General features: G+C 45.2%; 2 protein-coding genes across 2 annotated transcripts; one reads left to right on the forward strand and one right to left on the reverse strand.

The window, feature by feature from the left end:
• Nucleotides 1-77: 77 nt before the first annotated feature.
• LOC104348481 (toll-like receptor 2 type-1) lies at nt 78-2,702 on the forward strand. The gene has a single exon (XM_009953779.1). It carries the CDS (start codon nt 78-80, stop codon nt 2,700-2,702), a length of 2,625 nt encoding a protein of 874 aa, XP_009952081.1.
• A 5,429-nt stretch (nt 2,703-8,131) lies between these two features.
• Nucleotides 8,132-9,775, reverse strand: GPR75 (G protein-coupled receptor 75). Its single transcript, XM_086460774.1, has one exon. The coding sequence runs from the start codon at nt 9,773-9,775 to the stop codon at nt 8,132-8,134; it is 1,644 nt and encodes a 547-aa protein (XP_086316900.1).
• Nucleotides 9,776-13,034: the final 3,259 nt, after the last annotated feature.

The following is a 13,034-nucleotide window of genomic DNA, read 5'->3' on the forward strand; positions in this document are numbered from 1 at the left end:
AGGATTATTTTTTTAACAGGGTATTCATTAACATGGAGTGTATTATAATGATGTATTTTACATTTCTTTTCTCCAGGATGAGAATCCTTATTGGAAGCTTTCGCTTCTACTTCATTTCTTTCTTATTCAGTAGAGCAAATGGATTTCTAACTCTGAGAAGACCTACAGCCTATGCCTTCCCAGTATGTAACTACTCCTATTTAAATCTCTCTTCTGTATCAGAAGCACAAGCTCCAAAAACAGCAAGAGTTCTCAATTTCTCACACAACATAATTGAAAAAATAACCAAGAAAGACTTGGAAGGTTTTGACGCGCTGGAAGTTTTAGACCTTTCCTACAATCAGATTAAGGATATTGAACCTGGTGCATTTGAGAGTCTGCTCAGCCTTGTTTCTGTGAATTTATCATCTAATGATAGGAAACTTCTTGTATCAGGTCTTCCACCACACCTGAAGCTCTTACCCACTAGTAAAGCCTCAGGGTCTTTGCAGCTTTCTAAGTATTTTGACAAATCCTCAGAAGCTGCTCCGGAGTTTTCTGCATCCGCCGAGGAGCTGCCACATTCAGGAGGTCCATCTGTCCTGCAAAATGTGAATCCGAGGCTCAGACGAAGTACAGTGAATCTTCTTCGAAGAGCAGAGAGAAACGTAACGGTCTCTCCAACAGCCACATTAAGGCCTAACCCCTGCGGAGCACCAATAAATGGGATACTCAATTTGTCAAACAGCCAACTCTCCGAGGAAGAGCTGATGCTAAAACTGGATCCGGATCTTTGCCAAGCTCAGCTGGATAGTATTTTGGAGCTTGACATTAGTCACAGTGACCTGGAGATGGATCTTCTGTCGCTGTTTGTCCTGTTTTTGCCAATGAAAAACGTGCAGTCCATTGATGCCAGTTACAACAAATTAACAATTAACATTCTAGACGTTGAGGCGATCTGTAACTTCCCATTCACCACGCTTTTGTTTTTAAATATCAGCAACAATCCCATAAACAGCTTGGATACGCTGTGTCTCCCGCCAACGATCAAGGTAATCGATTTGTCCTTCACCAACATAAGTCAAATACCCCAAAATTTTGCTAAAAAAATGTTTGACTTAGAAAACATGTATGTTCAAGGAAATCACTTCATATATACCGTACGTCCAGAAATCACTAATGGGGTTTCAAAAATTCCCCCAGGAACTGTACATATTAATGCCATTTCATTTGTCAGAAACCAGGCTGGTACACCCATTGAAAGCCTTCCGAAGAAAGTGAAACACCTGAAAATGTCCAACTGCTCCATTGTAGAACTGCCAGAGTGGTTTGCTGACACAATGGAAGAATTATTATTTTTGGATCTCAGCAGCAACAGGATTTCTGTGCTTCCTGACTTACCTGCCTCCCTGCAGCATCTCGACATAAGCAACAGCGATATTAAAGTAATACCCCCTAGTTTTAAATCTGTCTCCAACTTAACAATATTTAATATTCAAAATAATAAAATTACGGATGTGCATCCTGAGTATTTCCCGTTGACTTTAACAAAATGCGATATTAGTAAAAATAAGTTGAACATGTTGTCATTAACTGACGCCCTGGAGAAACTTGAGTATCTCAATGTTTCTGGAAACCTAATCACCAGACTGAAACCCGCCAGTCACCTTTCTGCACTCGCTAATCTGGACAGCAGTCACAACCTGATTTCAGAACTCCCTGACCACTTTGGGAAATCTCTTCCAACACTGAAATACTTTAATTTATCAGGGAATAAGATCTCTTTTCTACAGCGTGGCTCTCTCCCAGCTTCTCTGATTGAGTTAGACATTAGCAACAATGCCATTACTACCATAGTGGAGAACACTTTTGGCCAGTTAACGAGTCTAAGTGTTTTGACTGTTCAAGGTAAACACTTTTTTTGTAACTGTGACTTGTACTGGTTCGTGAACGTCTATATCCGCAACCCCCGCTTGCAGATAAATGGCAAAGAAAATCTCAGGTGCAGCTTTCCACCAGACAGAAGGGGTTCGTTGGTGGAGAGCAGCAACCTCACGCTTCTGCACTGCTCCCTGGGCATCCAGATGGCCATTACAGCTTGCGTTGCCATCCTGGTTGTGTTGGTGTTAACAGGCTTATGCTGGCGGTTCGATGGGCTGTGGTATGTGAGAATGGGTTGGTATTGGTGTATGGCAAAGAGAAAGCAGTACGAGAAGAGGCCAGAAAACAAGCCCTTTGATGCCTTCATTTCATACAGTGAACACGATGCAACCTGGACAAAGGAGAATCTACTCGAAAAACTGGAAACGGATGGATTCAAGATATGTTACCATGAGAGGGATTTCAAACCGGGACATCCTGTACTTGGTAACATTTTTTATTGCATAGAGAACAGCCATAAAGTCCTTTTTGTTCTCTCTCCCAGTTTTGTAAACAGCTGCTGGTGCCAGTATGAACTGTATTTTGCTGAACACCGGGTCCTGAATGAAAATCAGGACTCTCTCATCATGATTGTGCTGGAAGACCTCCCGCCCAACAGCCTGCCGCAGAAGTTCAGCAAACTCAGGAAACTGTTGAAAAGGAAAACCTACTTAAAGTGGAGCCCTGAGGAACACAAACAGAAAATGTTCTGGCGTCAGCTAGCAGCTGTCTTGCAAACAACCAACGAACCACTTGTGAGAGCAGAAAATGGACCCGCTCAGGATGTGTATGAGATGGAATAAGATAAAAGAACGTGTAAGGGTTGTACCTGGAAAGTCTGTGGTCAAATAAAGGTGTTTCTGTGTTTACCTCCTGCAAAGGCTGCTGTGTTGCAATGGGGGGTTTGTCTTGGATCGCTCCCAGGAGAGGTTACTAGTGGGTTTATAGCACGTGCATTATACCGTCTGAGAAAAGAACTCTGTTATCCAAAGGGCTGAGACCCCAGCACTGATAAATAGCCTTTTCTTCCTGGGCGCTTGATTTTCTTCAGCTATTTCCAGCATTTCTTAAAGTGCTGTGGATGTCCACCTGAAAGGAAGGACACCTCCAGTCACACTGCATGTCCTAACTGTCTTTTTGAGATTATTGCAGTGAAAAGCGATGTCATCCAAAGGTAAGGTTGCAGTTCAGAGTCTCAGTTCTAGTACTGCTTAAGATGTGACAAAGTAAGACTAATACCAACCTATCTGATGCCAAAAGGGGAAACACAAAAACAACGTAAGGAGGTATCAGCAAATACAATTCTTCTGCAATGTATTTTGAAAAGGAAAAGATCCAGCTGGAGCAGTACATGGTTTTCACCCTCCCTTTGCTGCTTCCTACTGAAAAGGAAAAACCCCACACTATCACATATGGCATGTTTGACTCTTGGAATCAAGGTTCAGGAACAGCTTTTGTAATGAAAGAAAGCATTTTTCTAATGCTAAACATAAACCCATTTTAAATAGGAATTGACAACAAACTGTTGTCAGCATTTATAAGCACACAATAAATGACATTTTTAAGTCAATTTGCCAGCACTGATTAAACTTAAGAATACTGTATTTGCTATAACCATGAAGCACAGTGCTTGAAGTTGATAAAGAGCTCTACAAATCAAAGAAATCTGCATCAATTGCACCACAGGACAGAACCAGTGCTCTCAAACCCCAGAAGCACTTTGAAATTGCCTCTTCCCCCTTTGTCCCATGGTGCCAACTCTCCAGTTTTCCACCAAAGCAAACCATGAGAAGCAGAGTAGCACCTACCCTCCTCTACCATCTCCATTTATGGAGAGATCTCCTTGTACTCTGTGCAAACCCACTGTTCCTCAGCAAGCGTTAGGAGTCACATATGCTGATTGTCGTGACAACAGAATTACTTTCCTGTCTTTAAATTGCTGTCAGCCTGGCAGCCAGCTAACTGAGGGGAGAGCGAGCTGGGGCCTTTATTCCTGGTATGTGCAACACGAGCAGAATTACTTACCAGCACTTAGTGGTAGGGTCGTTTATGTAGTCCTCCATCCACCTGTGGCATGGTGCAAATACACTCCTCTTTGATACTTTAAAAAAAAAAGAAAATTAAAAACCCCAGTTGAAACAGACAGAAGGCAAACCTATAAAGCATCCATAGGACGCCACTTTAATCCCTGGAGACTCTTCTATTATTGTGAGATACTACACCACCTGCCTTCTCTCTGTTTCCACCATGAAATGTCTTGCATTGCTCTCTGTAGCCCTGCTTTGTTACCTTGTGGAAGAAGGTGAAGAGAAAATGATGCAGGTAAGCACAGCCCCACAGTTCAGAAATCCCTTTACTTTTTATTCCCTGGGCTGCAGGTAGAGGGTACTGAAGATTATGTGGGGGATAATTTCCACAGCTTTCCTAACAAGTGACCAATTATATACCTAAACCATACATACCATAAAACACAACAAAATTATTAGGCGTTGATCCTTCTGGACTATCATCTGTCCAGTTTTTGCATCTTGCCCCCCGCCAGTTTGTCAAAGCTTTACTGCTAAGGCAGACTGGCTCTGTGACTTAGAAAAAAAATATATATCGCCTTACAGAAATCTCTCTAATCTCTAGTCTAAAAAGTTCTGAGATTGTGCCCAACTGTTAAACATTTTTAGCAACTTTTTAAGGTTGTGTAGATATTGTTTAAAATTATTTGGCATTAGCAGCTTTTAGGTTTTATATACAAAGGATAAAAAAATCAATACTGCAGGCCACTAGCTGAAAAAGTCAACTCTTATCACCACAAAGCAAGATTTATAACTTAAAAAGGCTGTGAATTATAAAATCTTTCACATATTTTTGTTCACATGAACAATCAGAAGTCACTTGTTAGTGTGATTAAGTAATTCATCAGCTGTTTTTCTAATAAGGTCCTTTACGCTTTCTTTGAGGCTGCCTCTTAATTAATGAGATACCCTGGTCAAACTGTTAGTAGCACACCTTACACTGCAAACAGATTTTTCAATAACAAAGCATAAACTGTCCTCGGGCCAAATATCACAACAGCGGCCAACACCAGCAACTTCAACAGAAGCCGAAAAGCACACTGAAAATAGACGCTGGATAACAGGTTCCACCATGATGGGTTCATCCTTACCCCAGAAATCAAACATGGCTTCAATTTCTGGAGCATAAAATTTTACATATATTCTGAAATGCATTAACTGTCAGGCTCCTGACATTTGTATTACCCACGTGATATACCTGTTAAACCTTCCTAGGTTTTTTCTAAACAATTCTGCAGTGATGAGGTCCACAGCGTATGTACAGTCAGTAAGGAAAGCACAGCACTTCATGAGCCTTGGATTTCCCACCTTTCATATTCACGAGATGCCTTCTTGTTCTGTGTTATGGACTGCACTAACTACAGACCTACTTTTCCTAAACCATTCAGTACTCACATACTTTTACTGCGTGCTCCCTTACCCACCTCCTCTCTTCACGCACATTTTCCATCTACTTCGTCCAGCACTCTGTCGCTTCCCCTCTTGATTAGCTTGCTGCTTTTTCAGCCTTGCAGCCAGCTTTACTGGTTCCGTGCTCAGCAGGTGTGGGTGCGGGGGGTGTCTGATACAACAAGGGGGCTAAAGAAAAAAAGAAAAATTATACTCTAGAAGGGTCTAAACCAACTATTTTATCATATGATAATTGATTACTTCAGTTCATGATTCACTTCAAAGAAAGTTAATTTCAAAATCTCTATGTACTACATCTGAAAACCTCCCCCAAAACAGTTTAGTATAACTGACAACTTCAATCAGATTTTGTTCCTACTGCAGATTAAAAGGCGTTGAGCTTTCCTGTCTAACACTATAAACATATTAACACATCAGTTGTATTAAGAACACAGCTGGCACCAGGAGTTAACAGAAGAGCAATATTACAAAGTGCTTTGAAGGGACTTCAGTTCTTTTGTCTTAACAAACATCACGTAAGGCAATAAAACCTGTCTATCCTAAAGCCATACCCTTCTTGCTTTATTCCCACTTGAATACTCAATGCAAATTACTTCTATGAATAAGACGTGAGGGATTTAACCTTCTATCATGGGATGAAGTTCATGTGACCCAAGACAAAAGTACAGTAGGAGTCGTACACACAGGCAGCAAACCCAAAAAGTGCTTAATGTTAAAACCAGTCTTAATGCATGTTACCTTCAACTCCTCCATCTTGGAACCACTTCTGGAGTCCTGCCCTATATTCCTTATGATCTGAAACTGCAATTGCTGCTAAGAACGTATAGTTTGAGACAAAATGAGAGGATCCCATGTATTTTTTCCCTCCAAATTTTGTAGTAAAGAGAAATGCAAAGATAGAAAAACCAAACAAGACAGATCTTTTACTCATCTTTTGTAATTACTTTAGAAAGAACCGTGTTATTTGTTTATAGAGAAAAATACCTGGTCAGAGAGAAAAGACTTACGGAAATAATTTCAGTTTTACATTTGTATTAGAAAGTTGTTCACATCCATTTTATTGCAAGAAAGTTGTCTTGAATTATTCAAAATTAATTAAAATTCAGAGTGTTAAACAAAGAACAGTGTTCATGATGTAATAGTCTTCCAGTAAAACCTTGAAAGTAGTTTAGTTAACAAATAGCCTAAACCAACAACAACTCACACACAGCAATGATGTGAATGTTCTTTGTTTCTAAAATAACAAATCATCTTTCCATCGCTCTAGTTCTGCCAAAGACATGGCATTTTCCTATAATGAGGCCAAATGTGGTATTTTCCTGTAACGAGACCAAAAGTCTGTGGCACAACTACTTTGGAGATACTAAGGCTCTGCTGAAGTCCACAGAAGTTGAAAGGCGATTGCTTGTTTTGAAAAGATATGTCCATTTAAAGTGATAATTGTCAGGAATTTAAATGCCTCAGAATCGTTTAATCAGGAATTCCCACAACACGTGACACAACACAAATGGTTGGATTTATAAAAAAATATTCAACTTCTGTTATTTGCTCGCTGTGTAGACCAACAGATAAAGTTTACAAGTAGACAAATTACCAATCTTTAAATCAAACCGATGTTAGACTTCTTAAGAAAAACTTGTAGTGATCTTGTTATGTCAACATTCTGTTTTTAAAAATCTTAACAGCTGTCAGTCCCACCTGTCAGGAATATCACAGTCGAATCCCCCCAAGGCCTGCTTTTATACAAATTCATAGACAAAAAAGCAACCAGCAACACTACTCTTTGTGTAACAGTTTACGAATCAGAAAATTCCAGAGGTGACTGCATTACTAATAGTGTATCAGCACTACAATATTGCAATGTTCATCTTCATCCTCAAGTAAAACCTACAATTAGGTATTGCACAGTTATTTCTATCAGACGTAAAATACTTCTACAGATATATTATTCTGGGATACATAATACCACCAATCCTTAAAATAAACATACAGCAGAAATTTTTATATATATATATATATAAAATTTTATATATATATATATATATACTTCAGAGGTTTATTACAGTGCCACAACACTTCTCAAAAGTCCTTCACCAGCAGCAATATAACACTGTTTGTAAAATGCCTTGTCCTCCTTTTAGGAAGCTGAGACTGAAATCCTAAACTTCAGCTGAAGTTCATGGAAATTTTGCCATTTACCTTAATGGAATCAGGAATCTCACCCCATGAATAGAAAGGATTTTTGTTATTACTGACACTTGCTACAACAAAGTACCACACATTCTTTCAACTTCTGCAACAGGAAGAGTTTAAACTAAAGTATCATAATACCAAGCATCCTCCTAATTCTTCCTTCTCGAAAATATAGCACATACACAATTTAACTGGTAATACTTCTGGCGCAGCCTCAGACTGTTCTCTGAGATACTCTGCCTCATGATGTAATTAATCACGTTGTTATAGCATTATAGCACTTACTTTTTTTGTTAACTTGTCCAGCATTAAAATTTAGTAACAAAAACACACTCATGTAACAATTCCAAACCTAAAACACCGCCCTTCTTGACTTGATGCAGAAATTCAAGAAAGCGCCATGGAAGAGGTATCCTAGCATTCACTTCAAAAGCAAATAGCTAGATATTAAATTAGTGGCATTTTTCTTAACTGGCAGCAGTACTGCATCATTGAGTTCAGAATAACCATTAACAAAAGCAGAGGACCTACTGGATCAGCTAGATCAGAAATCTTTCCTACAGTTACACTGAGGGCACTGGTATCTGCTTAGTCGAAGCACTGTCATAGTCTCGCACCAAGTCGTTGGTGGTGTGATAATGCATGGCAAGGTAGGATTTGGCAAACCCGAAAGTCGAGTTCACTGGCTGTAAGCTATTTGGGGTGCTCACTTCCGGGGAAGGGCTGCTGTTATAGATACTGTAATAGGGCTCGATTCGGGTGTTCATGGGGGTTGAGCTGCTCTGTGCATAGTGCTGATGCCCGACAGAAGCCTTGGGACTCAGCATGCTTTCCTTGGAGTGACTCGGACCACAGGCTTGGTCCACGAGTTTTTTCTGAGGTTTTGGAGACAACATGTACGCTGAATTGGTCTCGTGGTGGGATGACTTGTTCCTGTTGACTTCCAGGCTGCCTTTGCCCATGGCCCGAAGCCTTGTCTTCTGCTTGCAGCAGAAAAAGACAAGGGCTATGTATTGCAGGCACCAGAGGACTCGTCTCCGAAGTCCCACGCTGTTGCGGGAATATATAAAAGGATTTAATCCAGATTTGAAAAAAATAAGGGTAAACCCACACAGCTCAAACTGGTAGAGAACAAAGCCACCGCTGCTGGACAGCATGTCCTGCACCAAAGAGATGCCCAGAGGCAGGCAGCAAACCAAGACAGACAGCACGATGACAATGCATGTCACCACCGCCCTGGAGTCTTTGGCCGTGGACAGGTTGACCGCCGACACCAGCTGGAGCCGGCTGGCAGCGGCGGCCGGTGGCTGGCCGAGGTGCTTGGTGTAGCCATGCGTCTGGACGTGCTGAGGCTTGCTGTAGGTCTGGTGCCTGTACAAGGCGGGCACAGCGCTCTGCACGCCCTCCCTGATCCCAGTGGCTGGTGGGCCCATGAAGGGCTGCGGTCTGGAGGCGTCCACAGCCACCACGGGTGGGCACTTCCTCACCTGGGCGTTCCTCCGCAGGGCCTGCGCAATCATGACATAGGAGATGGACACCACAGCCACGCAGCAGATGAAGTCGGTGACGTAGAGGTAGAGGATGACCTTCCCCTCACCGCTGGCAAAGCTGGACATGGGCAGGCACAGGTGGGAGCCACGGGTTTTCAGGGTGGCCAGGGTGGCCAGGGTGAAGCTGGTGGCCCACAGCAGCAGGGTGAGGAGAAGGGTGCAGGGGAAGGAGGCGGCACGGTGTGGCTGCTTCCCTAGCACCATGCGCAGCCGGTGCAGGGCGATGACGGCCACTGTCTTGAGCGACATGATGATGAAACCGGAGCTGGTGAGGTGGAAGGTGAAGCAAAAGGCGCCTGGGACGCCTCGGGCCAAGTCGAAGAAGAGGACAAAGGCGAACATGGGGGCAGCCACCCCGCAGATGAAGAGGTCGCAGAAGGAGAGGTTGAGGATCATGAAGTCGAAGTTGGTCCTGAATTTCCTGAGGGCCGGGTCGAAGAAGGACAGGAGGACGATGAGATTGCCGTAGGAGCCCAGGCAGAAGACGAGGGCCAGCAAGGAGGCGCAGGCCGCCAGGGTGGCGGCGTGCGTCCCCTCCCGCAGCTCCCCGAGGCCGCCGCCCGCGCTGCCGTTCCCGCCCAGTGGCAGTAGCGGCGCCAGCGAGGCGCCGGGGGGCTCCTCCTCGCCCCCCGCCGGCAGCCGCCCCGACTCGTTCATCTCCACCCGCCGCCTCACCGCGGCTGCGGCCGAGGCGGGCCCGCGGCGGGGGCGGCCAGCCCGCCCGCTCGCCTGCCGCCGTGCCGCCGCCGCTCCCTCAGGGTTGCCCCCGCCATGGCGCCGCCCGCCCCGCCATGGCGCCCGCCGCTCCCCGCGGGAGCCGCTCGACCGCCCTCCCGCCGCAGCGGCCGGGCCCGGCTCCGCAGGCGCCTCCCGCCCCGCTACCTCCGCCGCGGCGCTGGCAGGCGGCGGGGCCGGGGCTGCGCGGCGGCGGCTGAAGTCACGGCCGATGTGTGGCTGGCTGCAGGGAACGGGCCCGCCGCGCAGACGGCCCAGCACCCCTACCCCTGGAGGGACAGGCTGGCAGCGCCCTCCCGTCCCCACCTCCACCCACAGCCCCGAGCGAAGCGCTGGTGCAGCCTCTGGGCAAGAGCTGACAGTGTTTGCTAGCGCGGACACTGGGGTGGCGGGGGGGGGGGGGTGCTGCAGTGTAAGGTGCGGGCGGCACACACACCCCGCCCCCCCCCCCCCCCCCCCCCCCCCCCCCCCGCCCGGGCTTCCTAAATCACCCCTGGGGCTGCACTTGCGTTTCCGTCTTGCCAAGAAGCAGTGGCACAAAGCCTGACTGCACTTGGCCTCTGTGCATCACAGCAGCCGCTGGCGCAGTGTGCTGCAGCAACATAGACTTTGGTTTTGATCCCTTCCTTCTAGTTTCCACCCAGTCTCTCCCCATTACCTTCCATCAGTTAACAAAGTGCCCCAGACCCTGTCCAGCTTCATACAGAAGCACCATCAGGAGCCCTTCCTCCTCCGTGGGGCACCCACAGCACCAGCCAGGGGCCAGGCAGGGCAAAGCCAGCTGCACGGGCACGGACGCTGCAGAGGCTTCCCCCTGAAGCTTTCATGGAGCAGAGAAGTCAGGTAAGGTAAGGCAGGTGGAGGTTTTAGTACAAGTCACATCACAGCCATGCCCTTACCAGGATACCAAGTCAACAGCTGAGCATTCAAGGCTTTGAGGTCACTCCATGTTGACTTAACAGCAACAAAACACTTAAAGGAATCATTTCAAAATACATGGGCTTGACAATGAGGAAACACTCAGCACATGTTCTCCAAGCCAGCACAGGCTGTCACAGGCAGACACAACTGAGGGACTGCAGTGTCAGCCCCTGGAAACACAGTTGGAAGGGAAGATGTTCCAGCCGAGCAAGGCACAAAAGTGCTATGAAAATACAGTAGACTCAGTATTTCTGACTTACACATGGGCACTTGTCTTTAAACTTCTACATATACTCATTATATATATTTATCCATATATTGCCTTAATAATCTTCCCCTACCCCCAGCAATCATGCAGAAGCACAGCGGTGCTTTGTAGAACCATCAAGACAGTGACAAGAATGCTACATTAACATCTGAAAGCTTGTCAGTGCTACCTGCGCGTTTATTTTTCAACTCATCTCTTCCTAAAACTAAGAGCAATTTTTTTAGTAAACCTATGACTCACAACAGCAGCCCAGCCTCTGAGCCTTGCATGCTAAACACAGTTCCAGCTGGCACTCAGGCCAGATTTGTTAGCAGGGGCTGTGGCAGCGAAATGCCAACAGCTGCCAGAGCAGCCTGAGCACCTCGGGCACCTCAGTCAAGTGCATTGTGCCTTGGTTTTGTTCTTAAACTAGTTGCACAGAGGAGGGAGAAGGTCCTAAAACCAAAACATGAGGTCCATGGTTTCCTGTGGCTTTAAGCTTTGTTCTCTCTCAGCTTGGCTATCACTTTTACTTTCACTCTAACCCTTTGTTACATTTGTGTTCTCCAGTCATGGTTAATTTGAATTCTGTGGGTGAATCCTGGCCCTACAGAGTATGAGTTGTTTTTTCATCGACAAGCTGGGATCTCAATCCTTGAATTTTCTTGTTTACAAACATCAGACAGTGCTGAGCTGTGCAATTAAATAAGACTCACAAAATATCAGCCTAATACAAGAGTGAATTACTTGAAAGCGATTAATGCTGAGGCAACAGTGATGATTGTTCTCTTCACGTGAAACTAATGTGCACACAACATCCACATCCTTCTGGAGCAGGTAACACACTACACTTCAGTTGTAAGCAAGACACTGCATAAAAACTGACCTTAGTTTCACACTATGTCTAATGTCCGAGTCCACATTAGGCTAGGACAATTTCTGTGGTGTCACTGACCAAAAGCATTGGAGTAATCACAGGTTTTGCAAAACAAGAGTCCTTTATGAAGCTGGGAAGGTCTATCTAACTCCAGGTGTTACTTGGCCAAATGCTCAGCCTTAAGATGTCCACAGTTAAGCCATTTTAATTTTCTGTATTTCCTAGATTAGCAGGTGGAAGCACACACACAGAAATAAGGCTGCACATGCCTCATGGGACTGTTTGTAGCAAGCCCATGGAGTTTAAAGGAGTTAGCAAGACTGAGACTGACCTCTTATGTGCTTTTGAAACCCCTGCCTGAGAGGCTGAGAAATGGATTTAGGAGTCAAAACTGTAAGACTTGGGCCTTACAGGAAGTTACCTGTTTTAGAACTTGTTATGTGCAAAATAGCAAAAGAAAAGTCTACATTTTTCCATTAGTAATAGGTTTAGATTGTCACTCATTTCATTAACGCAGTGTTTAGCAGGCCCATGAGGAACAAGGGTGGTTTTTTGGTTTTAAGACATTTTACCCCTCTATAGTTATGAGCTGTAGTTTGAAATGAAGGAAAAGTTGTTCCTCCGTACAGCCTCTGAGCCTCATCAACATTTCAGCAGAAAAGCACAAGCTGGAGAGTGTTTTGGTGATGCACATCAGGAAACGCTGTGGACGGCCGTGGGCATTCAGCAGAGAGCCCATGAAACGCTGCAGGAGGTGGCGAGCGCAAGAGAAGGTCATTGAACACAGTGCTGGTACTCAGGGAGTGAGGGGATGAACGGAGGCAAAAAGGATCTCCATGGGAACACGAAACACTGCACAGTCCCTTTGGCACTGCCAAACGTCCCATGGGTCTGTCCCTGTCTAAAAGAACGGCCAAAGTTTGGGGGCGGTGGAAGACATCAGTCTCAGTTTTGCAAGGCAGGAATCACAACCGCAACCACTTTCACAGCACAAGGTACTGGGGTATTAACTCTTTGCAGCACTCTTAAGCCTTTCCTTAAACTAATTCATTAAAAAACTCAGCACGCTCTAGTACTATTCAAGCTTCTCAAACATTGTTCAGTCTTGGAGTTCATCCCACATAAGGAGAAACTGT

The sequence above is a fragment of the Leptosomus discolor genome, chromosome 2, assembly GCF_034619465.1.
Source record: "Leptosomus discolor isolate bLepDis1 chromosome 2, bLepDis1.hap2, whole genome shotgun sequence".
NCBI lineage: Eukaryota > Metazoa > Chordata > Aves > Leptosomiformes > Leptosomidae > Leptosomus > Leptosomus discolor.